The following is a 26,876-nucleotide window of genomic DNA, read 5'->3' as shown; positions in this document are numbered from 1 at the left end:
ATTTATTAATCTTTGTTAATGTTAATTTCAACAATTACGAATAATTTATTAAAATCTTGTTAACGTTAAGGCACTGTTAATGCCCTGTGAACTAACATGAACAAACAATTGAAAGCTTTATTTCTATTAACTCCCATTAACAAAGATTAATAAATACTGTAACAAATGTATTGCTCATGGTTTGTTCATGTTAGTTAATGCATTAACTCATGTTAACTAATGAACATTATTGTAAAGTGTTAACAAATTTCGCTTCTTGGCGTTCCTAAATAAGTAAAAATATTATAAAAAATATTAGGGCGTTCAAAAGATTAATCGTGATTAATCACATACAAGATAAAAGTTTGTGTTTGCATAATATATGTGTGTTTGTGTGTGTGTGTGTGTGTGTGTGTGTGTGTGTGTGTACTGTGTGTATTACAGTACAGGCCAAAAGTTTGGACACACTTGACTAAAATGTTAACAGATGAAATTTAGCTTGTGGCTAATTCTGGTATGGCCGAGTGCCATGCACTGTCCCTGTCAAATAAACAAATAAATAAAATAAAATGTTAACTATGATTTTAAAAATCTTTTAATCTGAAGGTGTATGGTTAAATGCATGAAATTACGTTTGTAGAAAAAACTATACATGTGCCAAACAGATTAATTTCTGTTATTAGAAAACTAAAATTTATTTTAAAATATTATTTTTTTAAATAGATGACTTGCACTGAATTTTAAAGAAAAATCTGTCGATAAGAGTCCAGATTAAATGTGAAGTCCTTCAATATTGTTTAAAATTCCGTCTAAAGTAAAACTTCAAGAAGCTTCTTGATAAAATAACACCAGTATGGTTTTGCAATTTCTAGGCAAAGGGTGACTGCACTTGAGATGACAAAATATAACAGAATTTTGATTTATTTTGGATGCTTTCAGTCACCAACATAATTCCCACAGTTGTATTTGTGTTATGCCATAGTTATATATGGTGGTGAAATTATTAACCAGACATTTAATGATTTCTAGTAAAAGTAATACAGAATAGTACTTATTGCCTCTTTGTCTTTCATTTACCTATGATGTTTTAATCATGTCTTATATGATTCATTTTCAGTAATTGAAATTGTGCAATGGTGCAATTGTTTTAGGGTCAAACTTTCCATTTTAAGCGAATAATTGTCAATTTAGATGACTTAGAGTGTTACACCACAGATATGATAGTAACTCACATTTCTTTTAACCAAGTGAATTTCTAACAGGCTTCATTCGGAATGCACGTCACTCCCCTGCCACACACAAACCCCACATGGGGCGGGCCGAATTTCTGTGGAGCCAGCTGTCTGATTGGTTCACAGATTTGCATCCAATTCTCCGATTGGCCAAAACGCTTGTAAATTAGTAAGGTGCTGCGCTTACGTAAAAATGGGCGGGTGAAGGCGGTGGAGGACAGAAAAAACAAAAACAATCCGCCCGTGCGTCCATCTTGAATACAGTAAGCCAACGGTGACTGACAGCAACGGAGAGGGAAATTGCCATAAATTGAGTTCAGACCGCCCTTTAAAGTCAAGCGACCGCGACAAACCGGCCATTACAGACCGAAGGATTACATTTAGCGACGTTATCGATCAATTCTGTGTAATTTTTGGCGTCATATTTCCGAAGGGGCTGATGAAGTTATTTCGGAGGTTGTTCGTGCTTAGCTTTATACAACTGTCGACATTTGTTAGTTTTAAAGGACTGTTCGTTTGAACTACCTACCCTGGTTATTCCTGAGACGTTTTTGATGTTGTTCATTGCAGCTTCGAGGCAATACAATCCGACGGGAATGTGGATGTAGCACGTTTGGCCACATTTAAGTCCTTCACTGTCAACTTAAGCTTGCGCGGAGCTCGTGCGTGCGCCGAATCGTGCGCGTGACCCCGTTTATTTCACTTTATTTATGATCTGCCGTTGTACGTTGTTAATATATACACCGCATATATATTAAATCAAGTAATAGTTATGTGTAAACGGCGTTTGGGGTGTGTTGAATTCAATTTTAGATCCGTAAATGTGGAAGCATTTCTTAGTCTGCCTTAGACTTGGATGATTTGGAGGCATTGCTCTGATTGAAATATTTGGTCCGTTGCATAAATAACAATACATCTATCTATACATTTTATGGCAGGTTTCATGCATATGCTGGCCAGTCGTGTTGATCATTGGGGATGGGAGCTGGCCCACTTACTGAAAGAGCTTATTGAACGGTCTCGTGTATTCTGAGCGCGCGATCGCGCAACATTTTATAGATACAGTATTCTTACGCATTGCCATTCACTCGTTATTGATATGGGCTTTAAGGCGGACTGCGTGGATAGTCAAAAATCATATATCTAAAACAAACTATCACCAGTGGACACTTTGATGCTGTTTTTCCAATCACTGAAGCTGAGGACTATAAACTGGCCTTGGATTTGTGCATTGGCATATATCTCTGAATCTTTGACATGGATGTGTTTCACTGACTGTCGATCAATAGTGTTTTGAAGAAAACGTTAATGCAAAGACTCTTGGATTTTGTGGCAAACGGCAGTAGATTGAAAAAATGGGACCTGCAACAAAGCTGGCATTTGGAGTGTTCCTCATCTCTTGCTCCTCAGGTGGGTATTAAATAATGTGTGCATAAATGTGTGTGTATATATATATATATATATATATATATATATATATATATATATATATATATATATATATATATATATATATATATATAATAGGCTTTAGATTCAGATCCATTGTATCTAGGTGAATATGTCAAGTATTTTATTTGTTTCATGAATTGTTTATATATGTGCCACTGTTTTTGGTGTTGATACTCTGCATTAACACCGACTTCACTGATTTCTCGTAAAATACTGTAGCAATACAACGCCATTTGAATATAATGTAAGCGTGCACCACACATGGTGACACTTATTGCCAATATTGTGCAACTTATTTTAACAATAACTGGTCTGACGAGTCCTCGACATGAAGCCATGTTGTGTTGAGCTACTGTACGGTGATATTGACCGACATTACTGGGCATTTGCATACGCGTGTTATATGTTGCATGGAAACCCCCTCTACTGGTAGCTCTCGTTGGTAGATTATGCATAATTGGTATTTGTTCATGTATGTGTACTTATAAAAAAAAAAGAAAAAAAGAAATCAATCGATTTCAGTTGATAAGGCTGGCCAGGCCAAAGGTCACATTTGCATGTGAGAACATAAGATAAGATACGGCTGGGTGCTAAAGTTATATGAGCATATTTGATAACATCTTAATGATGATCTTTATTTTGAAGCTCGCCCGATCAAAGAATAAAACAGACTGCAAGGCATTTTCCATAAAAGACATAAAGATCCAATTTGAATTCCGCTTTCAATAAAAGATGCATAAGAGGCACAGTGTGTGCCTGTACTCCGTGTTCCCGCTACAGCCCTCATCCTGAATTGCCCACACAGTCCTGTGCTCTTTTGGATACACAGTCAATTAATCAATAAAATGTTGTATTTGAGCACATTGCTTTGCTATTTATATCAGTGTAAAAGCAAAAGCATCTAGAATGGTTTAAGAAACAGTATCTTTTGGTTCGCATTGCACATGCTCTCAGAGGAATCAGTGTTCGCTAATGGGATGAGCATATAAACCTCTGTAGACCTCTGCTTCAAGTGACGCGAGTAACATTTTACCCATTTGGTGTTTGAATCTCCTATTTAAAGACATTTGCTAAGCAATTGTTCCACTGTATACTTAAGTCTAAACCACAGGTAAATTGCAGTCTCTAGGCTCTACTGTACCATGGAGGGCTTGTTTCAAAGCCAGGTTTCCACAAAAAAAGACTTACCGGGAAGTCTTGTGTACTTGTTTAGATGCATTAAATGAAATAATACGTCCTTGCGTTTTATGTAAGCTTTCACAGTAAAAAAGCTCAGCCAAGCTGTTGTATGGCCCGGAGTTTGTGATTGCAAAGAGAATCGAGCACTTGCCCACTAGTCAATGGTAAATTATTCCTTAAGCATATACAATAAATGCAACTGGTATCATTCTATACAAAGTATAAAGAGAAACCGGTAGCTTTCAAAGAAGACCATTGAGTGATGTTAAGGTTTTCCAGGTACTGGTCGTGTGGTTGCCAGAAGTCCTTTTGTTTCAAAAGCAGAACTGAAGCAAAATGTTTTATGTCAGACCTTGATATAGTCTTTCTGTATTGAGATAAATATTATATAGATTACTCAAAACAAATTGTGAAAGTTTGACAAAATAACACTGTGTATAATGCTTCTGTTCCTAGGCTAATGCATTGGAAACATACTGAGTGCACTAGACAAAAAATGAAAGAATTAGGGGTTGTGCACACCAAAACTTTTAAAACGCCTGGAGGACGGCGAATGTCGCTGTTTTTCAGCTGAGTGCCAGCTTTCTTCAGCTAAGCACTTTGGTAGCTCTGATACGTAAGCTGTGAGACGGTTGGTTGCTGTGATACTTGTCCCAACCCTCCTCCACTGTGATAGGGCGGCCGCGTGAAAAATGACATTTAAGAGCGGAGCTTTTCATCCAAAGTTGAACATTTTTAAACTCTCGGCACTGAGCGCAGAAAAACCACCGGGCGCCGGTTTTTAGCACGGAAGAAAACCGCTAGCTGCTGGCTTATTTGAAAAACGCTGAGCTTCCATTGGAAACAATTGAAAACATGCGCCGGCCGCAGGCGTAAAAGCTTTGGTGTGCACGCCCCCTTACAGTTTAAATCTAACACTTGTGTCTAATATCAATGCATTCATGTTAATTTGCATTCATAAGTGTTGGGGAGATGTTTACAACGTTTCTAATATGATAACTGATGACATTTTAAAAGTAATGTGGAGTGCAATTTATGTGGTTTGCTGTTTAACTGTACTAGTTTAGTCACTTTTTTCTTGTTGCTGCCTCTGGCTTTAGGTTTTGCTAGCTTTTGAAATTACAAACAAGGTTAGCTGTTTTTAATGGAGGAGCAAATATGAAATAAGCAAGGTTGAGGTTCAAATGTGCCGTAGAATGGAAAACTGGTTTACCTAGGCATAGATGAGTAATAAGGGTTCTATACATGGTATGCCTCGCCTCATGCATGCAAAAGACTGCTGGAAAACAGGCCAATCTCAACAACACTGACTATGACGTTACAGTCACGATTTACACCCCAATGTTAAATTACACATTAAATTACAATGTTGTTACAATGCTAAAAACAAATTTGTGACTGCTCAGTTAACGCTATATGCTAGTTGATGCTATATGCTAGTGTTTAGGGTGAAGTTCTACTAGGCTACTGACATTAAGTTTTGCGGGTCCATATTGGAAAAACTCACCACTCAGAAACGTCCATTAACAATCTCCAAACGATTGGTTATTCCTCAAATTCTGTATCTTCGTTTACAAACAAACAGATCTACTGAAACTAGTGTTGGGCGATATGCCCAATTTTGAGATCGTCCTATCGTCAGCCTGTGAGATTGGCGATACACGATAGTATCGGGGGGGCGGGGCAGTAGTTTACTCATTTATTTATTTGTTCATTTTTTACTCATTATGACAAGTCACTTGATTGGTGGACAAAAAAGAACAAGAGCAACACCGTCATGACTGCGACCTTCTTAAAACTAATGCCATTATTCAGAGTATTATTAATGTATTATTAATGACTGTAAAAACATGCACCTGCGTGCACATACAAACAATTCAATGCATTTGTTTAGTGCTGTTGCAGAAGGCTACACGTTTCAAGCAGTGGTGCTCTCAGAGGTGCACATTGGTCCAGCGGAATGCGTTCATATTTTAAACACAATAATATTTCAAACACGAGGGATGTATTGTTACAACTCCTTGAAATGCATATCATAAACAGGATTACTACCTAATTATCTGACTTCGGACGGAGCGCAGCTCTCTGCACGTACGCGAGAGTGAGAGAGGCGCCAATATGCAGCGGGTTATATTTTAAACAAAAGGGATAGTTTGCCTCAGCTCGCTTGAAACGCATTAAACTGAACAAATACATAAGGATTTCTACTTTAGTTTATGTTTAGACTTCAGAAAGATGCGAGAGCGCGCGTGCACGTGAGACAGAGAGAAGCGCGTCTGGTCATGATGCGCTGGATTTATTTCACGTGCTAGAAGGAGTCCAAGACGTGGGCATTAAGTGCAGGTTGGTGCAAGAAGGAATCCTCTCTCTACTCTACAAGCTCTCCGCATAAAGTGAAGCCCACAAACACTCATGGGAGGAAAAGCATGCAATGTGCATGTTAATGTGAAACTATGATGATAATAATAATAACCATCACAAACTATCGTCATGACTATCGCCGTGAAAGCCAGTGCCATTGGCGATATGTCTGAAGATCGTCGATACACGATACTATCGTATAACGGCACAACCCTAACTGAAACAGAGCTGCTCTGTGCAGCCAATCAGAGTAGAGCTCAAAATTATTATTAATAAGCCTTTTAAATAAGGTAATAGACCATTTCATTCTAGGGACAAATCCTAGGTTTGTAAATGTAAATTGCACTTAATAAAGCCACATACCTTCTATGTAGATATCAGAGAACAATTTAACAGATTATTTCAATTTATTCTTTGACACCTAAGAAAATTACAGTTTGTGTCACTATGCATCTTTATATGCCAGATGCACTTAAAAGCTACATTCATGCAAATTGCTTTCTGTTGCTAAGAGTGGTACAGTATTAGAGTAAACCATAATGAAAGTAATATTGTTTCCACTTACAAAGTCTTCTTTATTGTAATTTATGGACTTAGATGTTGAGTGTACATTTGTTTTCCAAACAGCTTAGGTAGGGACTGTTGTTTAGGGCTCTGCACACTTGCAGCACCACCACCATGCAAGTGTGCCACCACGGTGGTGTGCACATCACAAACTATGAAATATATAAAGTACAATCTCAGCCAGTCCTCAAGTTTGTGGCCAGCAAAGTTAGTGGGCTATTTGCAAGGGTAGGCAGCTGATATCAGTAATGACCTGCTGGTTTGGGGTCAGAACAATGAGGCAAGATATTTTCTCTTGGTCACTCAAGGTTACAAAAAATATCATTCTGCGCCACCAGTACACCATTAGATTGCTTTTTCAATGCGGCTGGAAACATTATAACCCCAATTAAGTTCCTCACTTGAACCATGTGTTGTTTCAAAGATGGAAGTGCTACAATAAACACGTACATAGGCGCTGATCCTGTTTTGAACAGCCACAAGCTTGCTGATGGACTTTTTAAATATGAGTGTTTGGATAATAGCTGATGTTTTTGTTAGAAGACATGATGTTACAAAATCAAGTCTCCCAAAAAGTCTTCCTTCAAGATAACACGCATTATTTTCTTTTGTACGTTCGCGTGAGTGTAGTAGTACAAATCTAATTACTGTTTGTCATGAAAGTACAGAAGGAAAGTGTCACAAACCCCTTGTCACGCTTATCCTTTGCTGTAATTTTATGAAATGTTGTGCTAATTAGTAATCTTTTATATGGTAATTTGAAATAAACAAACATAATTTAATGTCAAAGTCCAGATGAAGCCCAAAATCTATTACACATTAATAGTTGAAAGTCTCACCATGGGCCGTACTTTAAAAAAAAAGCTGATCTCTGATTTGTATGGCAGAGATCCTGTACTTTATAATAACAAGTGTTGAATTTTAAGGGATTATGCTTTTAGTGTCAAAGCAACCGTGAAGTCCATTCTGGGCAAGCCGTATCAAGGAAAACGTGAAATAAATGGGTGTAACTTTGGCCGTACTGTACTTGCCTTTTTGATCTTTTTATTGAATGTTTTTTTAAGCAAAGTATCTTTATCCGGATGTAATCCGTGTTCTTGGCTGCACCCTGTTTCTTTAATGACAATCGGATAAACTTTTTCATGATATCAGATGTTGATATAAACCATGTACTTTTATAATACAATATTTATTAATAAATTAAGTCACAAAGAGCAAATATTCTAACAGAAGACTGGACTGACACGTTTTAAAACATACTTGTTCATTACCCTCCTCTTGTCCTGCATGTTGAAAGTTCTGCATTCAGTTTATTTCTGTATTGATCCATGCAACCTCGATGTTGCAAATGCATTGGATTTTTCCATTTGTTTATCTTTTGTTTAAAGGGATACTTCACCGATTTAGCATTCAGCTTTGTATCTGTAGAAACCCGGCAGTATTACTGAATGACCATGTTTCCCTCCATCATTTCCCCCTGAGAGGAGAGATATCTGCATTTTGGTTCTGCAAAAAAGTCCTCCGATGATGTAATATGACGATTTTTGCATCATCGGAGGACTTTTTTGCAGAACCAAAATGCAGATATCTCTCCTCTCAGGGGGAAATGATGGAGGGAAACATGGTCATTCAGTAATACTGCCGGGTTTCTACAGATACAAAGCTGAATGCTAAATCGGTGAAGTATCCCTTTAAAGTGCTAATGTGTGATTGATAGCTTGACCTTGTGTTGCTTTGCAGTGTATTTTGATCCTCACCAACTGGACTTCCATGACATAGGCAGGTTGCAGCCATTGTTGCCCAAGATGCAGATGCCTCTGTGAATAATTTACAACCACAGTTGACCACTGCTGACGGAAGGGCTATTTGACATCAAATGTGCTGCCTTTGTCCTCTAAAGATTTGCTTTGTCCCGTGGCATAGTGTTCACGTTTTCTTTGTGATAGATGATTGTGTGGTTAAGTCATGATAGAGTAAATATTGAGTTATGCCACGTATATTAAATGCATCAGTTCCTTACTGTAACAGTAGATGTGTTCAAGCCTGTAAAGATCTGCTTTGTCCCAATATTCTGCATATGAAGAGTTTTGCAAACAAATCAAACGTTTTAAGACTGGTTGTGGTTTCCACCTTTAAAACAGGTCTGCAAGAGTGTCGGAAAATGTGGTCTTTTATTTCACCAGTTAAAATACATTTTATTTTGTTTACCAGCAACCTTCAGTGAAGGATAAAAAAGGGAAAACTGATGCAGTTATTAATGTGTACGCATGAGCTGAAGCATTTGCAGGGGTCAACGTTTACTGGTCCAGTGGTTCAGATTTGTACCTGCCCTGAATATTTAAATTAGCAAGGCCCAAAATGTGAATGAGATTGTTCATATCATGTCATGCAGTCATAGATATGTGATCTTACATTCGGATAGGAGCACAGTAGAGGTTTCAGATAGTTCTCTGGTGGTGGCAGCCATGATCTGGTTGTGATTGGGGGGGGGGGGGTTCGACGGAGGCAAAGCAAATTAAATAGATTTGTAGCAAACAATCTGATAAACATAACTGACAGCTGATTCACTGTTTGCATGTATACCTGAATGTGTTGGTGGGTAAATTATGTCACGCTTATTTTGTTTTTGGATTCATTATAAAAATAAAAAAAATAGGATTCATGCACACAGTGACTTGAATGAACCCTTAAATAATCTGAAAACTGTGTTTTTTTATTTATTGTAAAATTGTTAATAATTAAAAATGAATTTAGGCTTTATTTTCCCCTTTGCACTGTATACTATACGCACGCACGCACACACACACACAAAATATAGAAAATAGCATTATCCTATATTGCATTGTTTGACCCACCAGTACAACAGTATCTGGTATCTGCCGTAATCTTAGAAGGGTTGATTTTGCATGTTGAGCTTTCTGTACATGATTAAAATCTAGAACGCCAACATTTCTCAATGCCAAGAATGAGTTGGTTGTAGGTCGGACTTGCGTCCTTCGTAGGTCGGACCTGCGTCCCTCGTAGGTCGGACCTGCGTCCTTCGTAGGTCGGACCTGCGTCCTTCGTAGGTCGGACTTGCGTCCTTCGTAGGTCGGACTTGCAAGTTTAAACTCAGAAGAATGAACTCCTGAGACGACGGGAGGACGTGAGCCTATTCTTATTTTAATGTACTATTATAATAAACCCAAATGTATTATATGCAAAAAAAAAAATGTTAATATGAATATGTGGTTCAGGCAACATGTGCATACACTGATTAGCTTTAAAGTATTTATTAGAAAATGAAACATAAAAAACACAACCATTTATTTTAATAAAACGTTTTTACAACATGAAATGAAAAAAACATTGAAATCGTCAGAGGAAATTTAATTATAGGCGTCATCTTTACTAACTGACCACAGATTTTGAAGTTTATTCATATATATTCTCGACTGAACAGCTCTTAAACCACATTTTATGACACAGAAAGAAATATTTCTAATATTGTAAAGGTTATGAGCTCTATTGCAGTTGATACAAAATGCATTCTGGGAAACTTGGCTGTCCACACAAGTCACTTTCTGATGCATCCTCAATCAAAAGAGCGGATCAATAACACATCCGGGGATGTTGTGTGAACTTGGATAGATGCAAACTTTGAATTGGAACAGTATTTGAGCCACTAGACTAGAACACAAGTACAGACAAGAACACAAATTGAGAAACGGCCCTAGTCTTTTTGATTTGTTAGCTTTTGTAGGGCTACAACCATCCTATGTGGCTCAGTGTCATCAGTGTTCGAGCAATTTCTTGAATAGTAACGTTAATATTATTACTGTAGCGTGTACTAGTAATGGATTTTTGCCCAACAGTGGTTAATCCAGAATTAACTCTTAATTGTTTATCTTAATTGTAACTAAGAAGGTGAGAATTATGCAGGTATTTTGTGTTAGTGGATTTAGCTTGTTCCAAAATCAATGCATGTTAATGATTGACTGATTTGAGTAGAAACTGATGTTTCCAGCACAAAGAAAATGCAATTAAAACTAGAAAATGCATTTCGGGACGAACTGCAAAAGTGTGCTTGCTCTGGTGCCGCCGATTTAGTTTGTGCATCTTCACATTGGAGTCTCAAGTTCATGTACAAAGTTTGGTTTCAATACGTGAAAGCGTTCCTGAGATAAACTACTTCCTGTTTTGGCGGCATCGACGCACATTTAGTTTTTGCGGTTAACTTATTTACTCACTTAAGTACACATAACCAAAAGTTTATAATATGGAATATAACATTGTTTTATGCAGTTTTTTGTCAATGCTAATTATTTCACGACCTCTATTTAAACTATAACCGCCATTTTAATAGCTGGCAAACATTAGGCTAGCTTCTAATAAGAGAAATTATACTTTTAGATTTCGTCAGGGCAGTAAAATCAGGTGTATGTTTGTCAGCGCGATACGCATGCAGTGATGCAGGTGCTGGGCTGTGAGCGATGGGCGATTAACTTACTATCTGTCTGATTATTTAGGCTTCAACGTGGCAAACTCAGCCTAGATTCATGAAGATTTTAACAGAGGTGCAAAGAGTAGCCAAAAACTTTACTGAAGTTAAAGTAAAAGTAACTAAATAAATAATTACTCAAGTAGAAGTAAAAAGTATGCAATGAAAATAATACTCAAGTAGCGAGTTACTAGTTACTCATGAAAAAATAAATCTAGATATATGCACACACACGCACACACACACGCACACACACATACACACACGCACACACACGCACACACCCACACACACACCCACACACACACCCACACACACGCAGTGCCCTCCATAAGTATCAGAACAATAAAGACAAGCTTTTTCTGTTTGATGTGGAGACCAGAAATTGGTAAGATAAATATCAGTATGCCAGAAGTTTAGAATGTCACATTTTATTAACCTTTGTTTATGTTTCAACACATACATGCTTTAACAACAAAGAACAACAGCATTAAATGCTGACTTATGTGTATTGTACACAAATGCACATAAGTGAATCAAACTGATCCTACATATTTTATGCTTTTCATGTGTAAACAATCAGGACACAGCTCAGTGCCCATTAAAAAAAATAATGTGACAGATTCTGTACTTTTGTCTCATGTTCATCTTTTAATGTTTAGACATTTCTTGACTCCACAACAAACACTTATGAAGGGCACTTCTACAGTATGTGTAAAACTGCAACATACACCAACAGTACAGAAAAAGAATACAAGCACAGAATAGACAAGCATTTCAAATTAACAAATTAACTTTAGTCTCAATGTTGATGTAGCTTGTAACTAGCTGAAATATCAGACAAGTAAACTGACAACAGTTTTGTATATGTATAAAGTTGGAATCTCCTAAGATGGTCTGAGGACATTGACAGTTTACACTAAAACAAAACTCATGTTTTCTTACGTTGTCATGTCACGTGTGTTTTGAGAGAATCACTTACATCATACAGTACATTAAACAGCGAATCAGACGTCAATCATCGATGGATTTTCTTCAATCTGTGCTACAGTGTTTCTGGAGGTTGCACGCGTTTAACTGTGTCTGACGACGAACAGGTCGGCGGTCGCGCGTATGTAATGGCGGGTACATGTGTGAAGTTTCGCTTTTAGTTAAAAGATTGGTAAATTCATTTCCACGTCACCCAACACTGGTTATATTCTGCGTGTTTCTACATAGGTTACGAGTAAAACAGCTTCGGACGATTCCGTGTTTGAAGCGATCTGAACAATTCATTCAAACTGATTCGCGAACCACTTTAAAACATTTGGCCCATTCGCTTTGTAAAGAGTCGACTCAAAAGACTCATTTATTTGCAACACTTTGTAATGAAAACGACTCAAATGAGTCATTAATCCGCGAATGCGCCAGAAACACAAGATAGCAATTTAAAAATAAAATACAAATTTCGTAATTCATTAAAATACCGATGCCAAACGATCACTGCTACGCGAGGACGCGAAACTGACGTCTTTACAAACTAATACGTTTACAATGTATTACATTGATGAAAAAGGGAATTAAACTTGTCGTGCCATATATCACTGAAATAAAAGAAAGGGATTAAAATATGTCTGAATCATATAATTCCTACCTGTATGTGAAAATGCACGTTCTCCAGAGAGCTCGCGTTGATTCAAGCATTCAGAATACAAAATCCATTTGCAGTTTTGCGTCCGAAACCGCATACTGTATAGTGAATAAGATGAAGTTTACGATTCTAAAAATATGTATCCAGGAATCTGTCCATATACGATACGAAGAGTGGGTGGCAGCCGAGGTTACTGAGTCCTCCACGGGCTCGCAGCAGAGTCTGAGGGTGTCGCCTCTTCTCCGGGCTTCTCTGCTTTCTCTTCCTCAGCTCTTCGCTGTATTGTGGCTCTTAAAGGAACACAGATTCTCTCAAAAGCTCTTTTAAATTCCATTTTGCCATTTTAACATTAAAACTACATCCCGCCATTGTTATTCAAACTTTTCCACGGAGCCATAGCCTGTTAGCTTAGCTTCTAAAGATGGCTGCCGCTATCTTTACATTCTGTCTAAAAAACACGTTTGAACGTAAAGGCTGCCCTCTACTGGTAAAGGCTAATGACATTTTTTATTTTTACACAGGTTTTAATTGGACATTTTAAAGTGAAAATAACATAATATAGACATGTTACTGCAATGTTTTTTTATCTTGGGCATCTTCACATTGGAGTAAAGAGTTCATATAAAAATTTTGGTTAGTAAATGTTACAGACATATTGAGATTTGAACTACTTCCTGTTTTGGCGGCGTTGACGCACATTTAGTTTGGGCTGTGGCGCGCAAACGCTTCCGAAAATCAAAAATCCTTCTAGTAACTTTTGTGAGGCTCGGTCCAAGGATCGCGTACGTGGAATTTCATAAAGTTTGGACAAAATTTGTGACCTGTGAAACTTTTTTAAGGTTTTGTGTTCTCTCCAATATGGCGGCCGAACGACATGGATCTGTGACTTCATCCTCTCAAGCAACTTACACCGGTACTGCCCGAACATTTTAAAGTTTGAACGGTGTCTCTGCGTCAAACGGTCTGGTCGCTAGAGCTGACACAAAAAATCTACCCGGGAATAATAATAAGAATAATAAAACTTAAGAAGAACAATAAGTGTGCTTTTGCAAGCACACTTAATACATGAAAATTTAACTTGATACAATGGTAACTGTTATAAATGGCCACAAAATCATATCCAGTATATGGCTTTGGTAAAATCTTTAGAAGCATGCATTTATGATGGAAAATTTAAAGGTCGCTTGGTAGCCCAACTATGCTATAAAAGTTTCTTGAAGTTTTGTGATGCATATTTGGAATGTTTGTTTTATAGAGGAGTTTCAATGTTAACATAAAAGTGTTTCTGTATTCATCAATATACATAAAGTACTTGTTTGTCAGGTTGTGGACTGGATCTTTTTTGGTCTGTTGCATTGTATGAGTTCAGCAGAATAGTTTGATGGGATGCTAAATAGTTACAGTATAGGATCAAAAATATCTGTTCCTGTAGTTCATATGTTGCATATTAGGGATGCAATGATTTTCATTAAAAGGTTATACAGTTTTGAGCACATTTGTACTGCAAGTTTTCTTATGTTTAGTATGGCTCTATACAAATGAAAATTATAGATAAACAAATGTGTATGTTTAGATAAAAGGTAAATAATAATGTGCAATTGAAGTGAGAGGAAAAAGAAACCGCTATCAGATGCAAACGGATGAATAACGGATCTTGCCATACTTACTACATAAGTGGAGTGTAACAATGGTGTGCTGATCTGTAAGTGACTCATTTTAAAGCTCATCAGAGATTGCATCCATAACTGTAAAAATTGAAATAACCATTTTATACTGTAGTAATGGCACCAAGGTGTCTTTTCTCAAATGCATAATAATTAAAAATGTGCATTACTTAAACTAAACATAACCCTATGGGGTTCAACAAATTTTATAGACTGCTATGTTGTATTGGACAAGTATTACATTAGGTTAGTTGATATTAGATCTCTTTTTTATGATTTCTTTGGGATTGCATGTACTTAGATGTGAAGCCAGAATGCATTGCAAGTTGTTCCGGATAAAATGTTAATGTATGTTATGTGAGCCAAACATGCCATCACTAGCTCACTTCTAATAGTTTTCTAGTCTGAGTTTACGGACAAGCCAATCAAAAACATTGCAGCTGGTCACAATTAGGGCCCAATTTTAACGTTCTAAGTGCATGGTTTAAGCACTGTCCGACGGAAAAAAAGGTTTGTTCGCCATGCGCATGGTCTAAAAGCGTTGTACCTATTCTCATGAGATTGTATTGGGCTTAATATGCAAAAAACAGTCTTACTTATTCCCTTTAAAAGCCAGTTTGTTTTGCACCATGGCGGATTACTTTAAATAGATCATTTTGATACATGCAATGACTATCCATTATAACAGGAATTTATCCTTTATGTAGGTACACAATAATAATCTTTTACATTGTAATCCTTTCATTTTACCACATAATAAGCAGAGTGTACACGTTGTGCACATATTACTAACAAGGTCTTTAAATAAATAAAAAAATACTGCGCCGCTGGCGCTGACTATAGGCCAGGGTTTAGGTGGTCAAGGGCGCAATCGCCTGCATTGTGCTGTGTATAAGGTAGGGCCCTTAGTTTCAAATATACAGGTTAACTGTTGTTTGAGTTTGTTTGCTCTGGGAAAGCTGTATTGGAGAACCTTGAATTTCCATGTGTGGTATTGGCTGTCATTCATGGACCAGTTTTAGAGAGTATTCTTTAGTTTTAAGTACTTCTTCCACAAGCCACTTAAATTTAAATTTCGCTCTGCAATTTTACTTCATATAATCCTGCTGACTCAAAGGAGGCTGTTTCCCAGCGTCTCATATTAAAAACCGAGAGCTATTCGACAGATGACTGTTGACGAATAAGAGCAGTCATGAAATATGGGCTCAACGATTTTTTATTCGTCTAGTTGTTGGTGGATTTCTTTTTTATTTGCAACTTTATTTCATCCAGTTGTTTTCTAATGGAGGCATTAGAGTAATAGGGTGCCCTATCTTTTCATTTAAATTCTTTAAATATGATTGTTTCTCTGTTTATTTTTAATATATATCTTCTGCACTACGCTCCTCTGCCTTTGTGTAGATGTTACAAAAATTTTCAGCAGATTTCCCTACTAATCCTGATACTAGTGTCTTGTGCCTTTGGAACAAATCCTGGGAATTTAATCCCACTAACATGCAAATAGTAAATTAATTCCCAGCAAAATAGTTCATGCCAGCATTTCAACTTGTTAAATAATATTAAAACCATGTTTTTCTTTCTACAGAGTTCTGCATTTAGTAAATCTATAGTTTAACACAACAAAACTATGCAGGGTCATTTAAATTTCACTGACCTTTACATTTTTAACATTTTGCCACAGTTTTAAAAATAATTGGATGTCTTGCATTGTTTTTTATGCAGCATGACACAAAACAATATGCACAATATATATATATATTTTCAATAGTAATTCAATTGTGGTTCTGATTTTAGCTGTGTGTGTGTGTGCGCCTTTGTTTTTAATAAACCATTTTTAAGTTGTTGACACTGTAATAAAATACTGCTGTGCAATAAAGCTCTTGTTGGACTGCTTTTCAAGAGTGGATTATATTGTGCACATACCTCATGATAAATTTCTGCAAAGGGAGAGATGTCCGCAAACGGCAAGTGTGACCTGGGTATTTTTTTAGTATACTGCCTGAGGTGCTGTTTGTGACATTTGAAGAATGCAGGAGTAATGTTCCTGTTACAGCTTGATTGCAACAGTATGATCTGGACGTTTCTTCTCGGTTTCTTTAGCACGTGCGCAAGTGGTGCCTTTTAGTTCCTTTAATTTAATTATGGCCAACCACATTTGAGATATTTTACCTAAATCTATTAAACCTAAATACCTAAATCTGTTTTTTTTTTGTGGCACAGTATCTGAACGTCAGCTATGATGTTGACTTGTGTCTTAATTCCCAATGATTCTTCATCACAGTGACAAATCTAAGTCAGTGAAAGATTAAATTTTTGAAGTTTTTCTTCGCCCACAATATAGTATGCTATACAGTATCAACAAGAAAGACAGAGACTTGTACAATTCTCTTTTGCCTTTGGCATTAATGAATGCAACTTTGAAGTGGTGCTTATAAAAACTCATTATAAAAATATTTCCATAATTAGAACTGTTTAAACAAATGATTTTAAAGCAGGCAGAAGTAAGTAAGTGAAGTCCATATTTAGCTCAATGAAGCCGTGCATGCTGGTTTTGTTCATGAAATATTCTAGAAGGTCTCCATCTTGTGTGTTAAATGATAGTGATGACATGGCGTGTTTTCTTCATAAGGGTTATAATATCAGAGTCGTGTACACACGTGATCAAAGTTGTGGTTGTTTCAGGAAGTAGTCGAGAAACCGCCTTTCACCACATCCTGTTTTAGAACGGCCTTTCAGTGTTAATCACAGTCACTTCTCTAAGTTTGTTGTTTTGGTTAACCACGACACACTTGTTTACTTTTTTCTTAACCATAGGGATTCACATGAGCAGTTTCTGCTAACAGTTTGAGGTCCTGTCTGTGGATTTCACTTTTAGAGATTACATATATTTGGTTCCTAGTTAAATTTGAGTTTTTTTACAGCAGGCCAAATATTTAAGATTTAAGTCTTTTTTTTCTCTGAGTTGCATGTGTCTGTTAGTCAATGGCAGTCTGTAATGTTTTGTGTTTTATATGTCTAACATTTATCTCCTCTGCTTCTGGTTTCAGGTGCCATTCTCGGCCGCTCAGAAACACAAGAGTGTGTGTTCTACAACTACAACCCCAGCCTGGAGAACCGAGGGAACCGGAGCAGCATTGAGTCATGTGTAGGAGAGAAAGACAAGAGACTTCATTGCTTCGCAACTTGGAGAAATGTGTCAGGATCGGTTGAAATAGTAAAGCAAGGCTGCTGGCTTGATGATGTCAACTGCTATGACAGGTAACATGTGTGCCTGTGTAATGTAACCAATGAACCAATATGATCTATCTGTGTGTCTATTAGTGGTCGACCGATATGGATTTTTTTTATGGCTGATACTGATATTGAAAAGCAGTATGGCCGATATACAGTACTGTGCAAATGTCTTATGCTGCATTCACACCAGCCGCGGTAGAAGCGTCAAGCACGAGTGATTTCAATGTTAAGTCAATGGGAAGAGGTCTTGCAGGTGTTTAGTGCGGTAGGCGCGATTCCGCCTCATTCACGCGTCTAGTTTGCTTGAATGGCGCGAATTGGGCTTTGCCGCGGCAAACGCGCAAGTTGAAAAATTTGAAGTTTGGTGGAAAAAACGAGCCGCGTTAACCAGTCACGAGCTTGCTCTAGTAGTAATGTGGTTACAGGATGCGAGCAGAGTCCCAGAAGCCCCTGCCATGATGCAAATTTCCACGTGAATGTCTCAATGACTAGAATTTCACGCGCAGCTTTTGTGCGCAAATGAAGCGAGTAAACCCAAAATGTTCAAGCGGCAAACTAGACGCGGTAGACGTGAATTTGACTCCTCAAACGCGGCTGGTGTGAACCCACAGTTAGTCCACCATGCTACCATTAGCATTTTTTGCAATTGTGATCATATATAATTATTTCTCTCTTTATGCAGTATTATGTCTCTTTATTAGAATACAAATAGAAAATGCAGGACATTTTTGTGTAGTATTTAATAAAAAACAGTATAAAAGCTGAAGTGTCAAATATTTAGGGTAAACTCCCCTTCAACTTGAGCAATAGCAGGCAGCTGCAAGATCTCTTAAACCTAAATGAAATTAAATCCTAATTTCTAATTCTCCTCAAAAAAGCTCAAGATGTGTTTTGTGCAAAGAGAAGTCACACTAAATACGGACTGATGCCTGAAGAAGACATTTAGTTCTGAAAATTGTTTTGTTTTTAATTTTGTGTACATATTTCCTGTATTTTCTGTTTGTATCTTAATAAAAAGAGTGAAAAATAAATAAGGATGGACATTAAAACTTTGCTAAAACAACAAAGCTGATGGTGGTGGCCTAAGACTTTTGCACAGTACTGTATATGCATGTTTTTACAGTCATTAAGTAATCGGGTTAAATATTCGGGATTATGATTTCCCCATAATCGAGCAGCCCTACTGCGCACCAGTGTAACACAACATAACGTCATCTTAAAAAGTGAGTGTCTTTTCATTACAAACAACAAATTTAAGTAACAGAAAAATGTACTGTCTGAATAAAAAGATTTATCGGGCGACGCAAATAATAATAAAAAGTTATTATTATTACTATCTATCTATCTCAATCTGCATTAAGGAAAGTGTTACATAAATATTACAAAATGTTTGTAATTCCTTGAGTATTGAGAAATTGCCTGTCCTCTTGCTATGCACAATATATCATGAATACAAAACAAAATACTAAACATATTCATTCAAATAAACAACTTGCTTTTGAGATGACACATATTTTTAGCAGTATTTGAGATAAAGTCTTGTGTAAACATGTTTTCTTGCTGAGATCTAATTACCCTGTACTGCTGACCGTAATAGGGGCGATATAAAAACACACTGCACGTCTGCCCCTATGCAACAGCTAGCACTAGCAAGAAGATTTTTTTTATTTAACCGAGTGTTTGGATAGCGTGCAAAGGTGGCAGCACTTCTCCTGTCCTAGCATGCTACTGAACCTGTTTACCTCTCTCACTCGAAACGTTTAGTTTTTTTTTAAACGTACATTGAGATTCCATGTCAAGTCTTTTGGTAGCTTGACAAGCTGTGTGGGCGCCTAATGGCGCGTGTACGTAGCAAATATAAACAGCAGCAAGTTTCATTTTCCCTTTGGCTTCATTCCAGGTAAAATGCCTCCGGAATGTTATCCACTCCCCTCTTGTTTGTTCAGTTGTACCTGTGTGTGTGTATCTTTAGGATTGTTTGTGTTTTGCTAAGCTTTGTTTATGTTCTTTAAGCCAACCTGAAAAGCTCAGCTTTGATGTGGGCTGCCCAAATAAAAAAAGTATCTCCTAGGTTTAAGCACTTAACGCCCTGGTGTATTTACTTATTTGTAAGCTCGCTGACCCGCGGAAGTCTTAATAGACATGTCAGGTCACAGATATTGCACATCTAAATTTCCTCAAAAGTTGTGCCGCCTTTGTTTTGCCATATAATGGTTTTGATTTGGAAATAAAGACTTTTGTGAGTGCATGGTGCTGGTCGAAAACTCAAGGTCGACAAACAGGCTAAACGACAACAGTGATTTAGTTTGTCAGCTTCGGAAGCAAACACTGTATTGAATTTTACATGTATAACCATATTATGAACGATGGGAGGTATGGTACGTTCGGTATGTTGTATTGTTATGCGCCTTGGGTGTCGATCGTACTGAACACACATTTTCTCATCCACGTGGCCAAACGATTGCACGTAGACATCATAGTGCACTTTCTTTCATAGTGCATTTCTGCCAAACCCTTACATATCTGTTTGTTTTTGGTCTTTTAGCACCGAGTGTGTGGAGAAGAAGGAGGAACCAGACGTGTTTTTCTGCTGCTGTGAAGGCAACATGTGCAACGAGAAGTTCTTCTACAACCCCAACACGCCAGTTCCGTGTAAGGATCCCGGCATCGACACAAACAGCAAAGTCTTTAAGGGTACTAAAAGTTCTTTAGCTTTGCCCATGTCCCATGACCCCTTCTCCAGTTATTGTGCTGGTGTTGATGTGAACCCTTTCGGTCTTTGTGTCTCACCAAACCTTATATTTCTCAACTTCATCATTAAAATCATCAATTACCTAGACGTGTCTCTCAGGCGTTTATGCATGACCATGCTTGTTTAAAGTCATATCAAGCCTACTGTTTTGTCTTACCTGTTACAAACCACTTTTTATGTTCTGATTTGTGAACAGCACTCCCTCTGAGCTGTGCTCCCACGCAGCTGAAAAAACGTGTGAAATAAAGCTCGTAGCTCAGTCAGAAGCATTTGTGGACAACTAGTCAAGGATGATTTGGTTATAATGGGGAAACTAAAGGGTCGAGCGATGGTTATGTGGCATGTATATAACCAGGATTACTTAAAAAGTAACAAACTCTCAGTATTCACTCGACAAACAGATTATGAGAACTGACAGTAGTGCATCTATGTTGAGCGATTGCATAATTTGGCAACAAGCCATTTGGCTCTTAATGTTTAATTTTAGGAGTGCACAGTTCTCTATTTTTGTTTTTGCCTGGAGCCCTGCATGCAGTTGATATGTAGGTGATATTAGCTGTTACATGGAAAGATAGAAGATAAAGTTGATATTGAAAAAATGAACTTTCTTTGCATCAGTGTAGTTTTGCCGTCTTTGTTTTTTTAGAGTAACTTCATGGGGCTAGCAATGTAAATCATGTGGGTTTGATTTAGGGCTGCATGATAATGATGGAAAATAGGGATGTCCCAATACCACCTTTTCGATTCCGCTACCCGAATTCCGAATATCAGTCGATGCCGATACCTGCCCGATACTACTGTAATTAAATGTGTATAGTGCTTCCTGCTACATCTAGTATAATTTTACATGTAAAAATCAATAGTAAAAAACTTTAGTGTGCAGATGGTTATTTTGGGAATTATGCACTTGACCAGACTTTTTATGCAAATTCGGGGTGCAGAATTGATGCGCCTAAATTATTAAAGGAATATTCCATTTTCTTGAGGGAAGAGTCCGGATAGTTTGCTCACCACCATGTCATCCGAGGTGTTGATGTCTTTCTTTGTTCGGTCGAGAGGAAATTGTGTTTTTTGAAGAAAACATTGCAAAATTTTTCTCATTTTGGTGGACTTTAATAGACACCAAGAATTAATACTTGGAGTTTCAAAGGACTATAAACAATCCCAAACGAGGCATAAGGGTCTTATTTAGTGAAACGATTGTAATTTTTGACAAGAAAGGTGAAAAATATGTACTTTTGGACCACAGCTTTTCGTCTGGGTCCGGTTCAGCGCGACCTAACGTAAATGCGTAGTGACGTAGGGAGGTCACGTGTTACATATATAAAACGCACATTTCAGACCATTTTAAACAATAAACTGCCACAAAGACATTAATTAGTATCAGTTGACATACAACAAACGTAGTCCTCTTTCAAGACACTTGTAATCACTGGGGCGGAGTTTCGCGTTCGTCCTCTGTGACCTCTTGACGTCATGACATATTGCGTGGGGTCAGCTGGCGCATCACGACCGGATCTACATGACGAGACGTTGTGCTTTAAAAGTGTATATTTGTTATTTTTATTATCAAAAATGACAATCGTTTTGCTAGATAAGACCCTTATGCCTCGTTTGGGATTGTTTATAGTCCTTTAAAACTCTGTTGAAAAAAACTGTTAAGTGTTGAGTTAAGTATTAAATGTTGGGCTCTATTAAAGTCCATTAAAAATAGAAAAATCCTGCAATGTTTTCCTCAAAAAACATAATTTCTTCTCGACTGAACAAAGAAAGACATCAACATTTTGGATGACATGGTGGTGAGTAAGTTATCTGGATTTTTCTTATAAGAAAATGGACTAATCCTTTAAGTTATCTTGTGTGTGTGTGCATGTGTGAATGACGCGTTTCATCCGTCCGCTTCACCAGTGGATTAATTCAGTTTGCGAGTAAGTTCCAGTGTTTTTGTGAACTTAAATATTTTTAAATGTGTGTTTGTTCCTTCACATGAAGCTATTGAGTGTATTAAAAGACTTTGAATATAGTGCATAAAACGTTTATGGTGCTTTTATAATACTTTGTCCTTTAAAAGCTTGTCAGTAACAACCACGGCTAACACACAGTATTGGAATTGAAAAGCCCGTATCGGATTAATTGATTTAAATGATAAAAATTGCAACAAATTACATATCAAATTTACATATTTCAAATTATTTCTTGGGAAAGAAAGTGTTACCCTTTTTGTCTCTCTACTTTCTGAATCAATCTAAAACTTTAACTGTACATAACTTTTTAAAGTAATAAAATCATGCAGTTATTGCAAACCATTGCAATATGCGCATTCATTATTTCAGTCATTTTAATGCATCATGCAGCCCTAGTTGGAATACATACACCGATAAAATGTATAGCTTGTAAGGCTACACTGCACGTCACTTTGGATTAAATCATCTGCCAAATGCATAAATCTAAAAATGTATTTGGCCTTTCAACAGCAAAGCGTGCATGTATGGCCCCAGAGATGGCTACGTGTTTTAGATTACCTAAGCTGATCTGGTGGCTTCTTTACTCTTCTGAGTAAACACTGACATCAACATCCTCTTAACTAAATGAGGGATGGAGACATGTAAGCAAATACAGACCCTGTGCTGGTGTTGGCGGTTCTATTCTGGTGACCCGCTGCTTTCAGCCCCCTGTAGGGGCCATTTTTACATTTCGGCGATCGTGATTTATTATCTGCCCTCGGCCTCGTGAAAAGGTTGCAGTATTGCTTGTGTGTAGTAGCCCAAGTTTTATGAGCTCCACCTGAAGAATATTAACACTACAGCTGGGTAGAAAGAAGAGCGTCTTCAGTATTTCAGTAGCGGAGGATGTGGGTGAAGGGTGGGTGTGGGGGGGTCTCGCTTGTGCTTATGTAATAAGTCTATTTCTAGAACTGACTCACTCCATATGGAATGATCTCGATATGAAATGCAAAAGCCCACGGGGACGCTGAGCATACGAATTTCTCCGAACTCTCTCTCTCTCTCTGTAAATACAGAACACAGTGTGTTCGTGACCTCGTGACCGGGGTGCTTTCATTGCCCGCGGCCGCGTGTGGCGGCCCTGTGTAACCGAGCAAGTAAAGATTGGGTTTGTAGGGGGGAGGATGTGTTTTTCTATTCGCATGGCTAATCCGGAGTCCTTAACCCACTTCCAGCTTTAATTCCAGTGCTGGCACGAGAGAGCAAAGATATTGCGCAAACAGGATCTCTCTGTAACCACCACGGGACCAGAGCTAATACCAGTTCAGCTGAGGTTCGATTGGGCGGGTTACACTAGTGCCCGGTCAGTCCGGGTGAATAGGAAGTGCTCTATAATACGAGCAATGGCTGCATCGCTGGCCAACCGCCACGACCCAGTCTGATCTCTGGGTGCTGTGAAACCGAGAGCAAGCACGTGTGTGCACTGACTAAGCATGCCCACTGTTTTGTGTAAAGCACTTATACACACTGAACCGCAGGAATTTGCAATTGTTAAGCAGCATGTACTGTACAGAAAAATCAAACTGTTTGTTTAAGGCAAAACTTTTTTAAAAAGTTCAATTAGCAAGTTGGAAAGGTGCTGGTAATAAAGTATGCAGTGACATGCAGGTGATAGATTTCACATCCAGCACCTGTTGTGTTATTCTGCAGCGGTATTTAAGAGCAAGCGCTCTTTTGAGGTTCTGCTGAGTAATGCTAATGTAAAATGATGTCATACTATAAAACGCTGATGACATCGTTTCATTTTAATATTGCTGATTAAATAATGGCATTGTACAGTATGCTGTTCGCTGTTAGTCTTATATAATATTTCCAAAGAGGTTTCAGTGGACTGACAAAAATCTTTTACTTAATCACTATTTTGGTCTTGTTTATTTATATAACTTTAAAACATAATACATTTATTTTGAAGCAAAACTGTAAGAAAATGAGACCCCGTTGGAGGATTGTTTTATTTCTATTATAATCTGTTAAGCATAAACCTCACAATATTATGTATGATTTAGGATTTAAACTAGAAGAATTATTGCCAGTGGGTAAATGTAGTTCAAAATATATTGTCTGAATATGCAATTTTTCATCTTAAGTAAATGGGTATTGTTTGCTAATCACATTAGCTTGTACATAGTATACGATTACTCTTTAGGATATTTCAAAGTTTATTTACTGGAAAACAAGACAGAAATACTGATTTAATGATTTGTATAAGCATGTGTGACTGTACTAATCTTTCTGTATTTCAAATTTTGTCTCTTTCTCCAGCGACATCTAACCCCTTTACCCAGAAGCCTCCACTGTTCAGCACCCTCCTCTACTCTATTGTACCCATCATGGCCATTGCTGCCATCGTTCTTCTCTCCTTCTGGATGTATCGACATCACAAGCTGGCATATCCACCTGTTCTGGTTCCCACACAGGTAAATTAATTTCTTTAGTATAACGGATGTATTGTTCTGCACATATAAAGACAGACTAGGGCCAAAAATTAACCAAAATCAAAAAGTGACTCATTTTTATCATTTATTTGTTTAATATTTATGTCACTCATATTCAACAAAATGCTGTAAAATCCATCTGTACAGCATAGCTTACAAACAGGCAGTGTTTACTGTAACACCGCCATGCCACAAATCTAAGAGAAACTGTGCTGTTGGGAGCTGTTATTTTCCCTTGGGCGGCACCTCCTGTTGATGTGAGTGACAGTGATTTCAGCGATCTAATGTGCTCAATGTCACACTTGCTCGCTCTCAAACACTCCGTCAACTTGAATCAGAGGTTTCAAAGAGTGAAAGAGATTCAGAGAGCAGTGAGGACACAGTTCGCTGGCCTTCTGTCCCACCATAAACGCAAGATAACAGAGCTGACATAACACGAGCAATCAGGTGACCTTTACCCCCGCTGTGTGACTGATGTTAGGATTCACTTCTGAGCTAGACAATAGATCTTTATTGATCAAGCTACAGAAAGGTGGTTTTAGGGATCAGCTGGACCTGCTGTGTTCAAGTTCGAATTTGGTGTAAAAATACGCACTATTAAATATTTGCACATTGCACCAAACTTATAGTTTAGCCAGATAGTAAAATAAGCTCATAGTTTTTTTATCACCTTTATGTCATCCCAGATGCATGACTGTTTCTGCAGTAGATCACGCATCGTATAAAATAATTTTTATAATAATCATTTATAAAAAGTTGCTGTTGGTTTTTGTGGAAGCCAACGTGACACAGCTTCCAAAAACACATCAATTCATCATTCACGTAATCCAAATGTCTCCAGTGGTTTAATATATGTCTGCTGGAGCAAAACTATCCATTTGTGAGAAAAAACTTTTCATACTTTTAGCTTATTTAGCTATTCAATCATTTGCATATCAATGGGAATCCATTCGCATATCCATGGGAACACAGGTTAGTGTGTTAAGTTCAAATAGGGTGGCATGTTGAATCTCGTGACGAAATGCATGCAGTTAGTCATGAGACATGCAAAAGATTTTTTATATTTGGGCGAACTATTCCTTTAAAACTTAACCTCATGTTTAAACCATCCACCTTTTTCTTGACGTAAATGTGGGCGCCACCATCTTTGAGCTTTCTTGTTTATGACTTCTGGTGAGCCACTAAAAGCTAATGGTAGTCTATTGCGAAGGACACAAGTGTGCCGTTTTGACTGGCTGTTTAATGTTTATTATGAAATCCAGGAAGACCAACATAATTTGTGCAGTTAGGGGTTGCCATAATAGCTAATACAAACGCAGTAAATCCATGTACAAGAACTGAATGTGTATGTGGCGCACATGCACTCATGATCTGTATTTACAAATCCAGTAAAACCTTTCATAGAAACTGCCAGTAAACAATAAATACAATAATTGTTTAGAAACAACTAATATTATGCTGTTAAAAATATGCTGATTTATTTATTCTGCTACTATATATTATTACAAAAATGTGATTACAGTACAGAATATATACGACATAATCTGCTTAGTTAATGTTTATAATAGTTCGTAATGTGTTTGAGCATACTTTTGTTATGTTTTAAATAAAAAAGCAAATAATTTCATAAGCTCATGTCTCCACCTACATAAGAAGCGGTGTAATAATATTTTCATAAAACAAAAACAATACTCAATACATGTAGTAGTTTAATATGTTTATTATGCATGGCAGGTGTAGTAAATATTAACTGTTTAAATCATGTATTATGCGCTCCCACTACACTGTTTTCTACCGGCTGGATATTGAACCAGAAGTCTCGTACAGGAAGGGAAATACGTCACATCACTTACTTCCGCGTTCGAGAAAAAGGTGGATATATTTGTTGAAATCCCCCATCTTTGAGAAAAG

General features: G+C 37.5%; 1 protein-coding gene across 4 annotated transcripts in view; it reads left to right on the top strand.

Annotated features, from left to right (window-relative positions):
- The first annotated feature begins 1,429 nt into the window (after positions 1 to 1,429).
- acvr2aa (activin A receptor type 2Aa) overlaps positions 1,430 to 26,876 on the top strand; it is a 49,871-nt gene continuing 24,424 nt past the window's right edge. For 2 of the 4 annotated variants that reach the window (XM_073855171.1, XM_073855170.1), the window contains exons 1-4: positions 1,430 to 2,621; positions 17,589 to 17,799; positions 20,321 to 20,427; positions 24,793 to 24,947. In XM_073855171.1, coding sequence (XP_073711272.1) covers positions 2,567 to 2,621; positions 17,589 to 17,799; positions 20,321 to 20,427; positions 24,793 to 24,947 — 528 coding nt within the window. In that variant the 5' untranslated portion in view covers positions 1,430 to 2,566. Of the gene's footprint in view, positions 2,622 to 17,588; positions 17,800 to 20,320; positions 20,470 to 24,792; positions 24,948 to 26,876 lie in introns of all 4 variants that reach the window. The other 2 variants (XM_073855168.1, XM_073855169.1) reach the window with 2 other exon arrangements.

This window comes from Misgurnus anguillicaudatus, chromosome 17, assembly GCF_027580225.2.
Source record: "Misgurnus anguillicaudatus chromosome 17, ASM2758022v2, whole genome shotgun sequence".
Lineage (NCBI taxonomy): Eukaryota > Metazoa > Chordata > Actinopteri > Cypriniformes > Cobitidae > Misgurnus > Misgurnus anguillicaudatus.
This window is presented reverse-complemented; position numbering and strand designations above follow the sequence as displayed.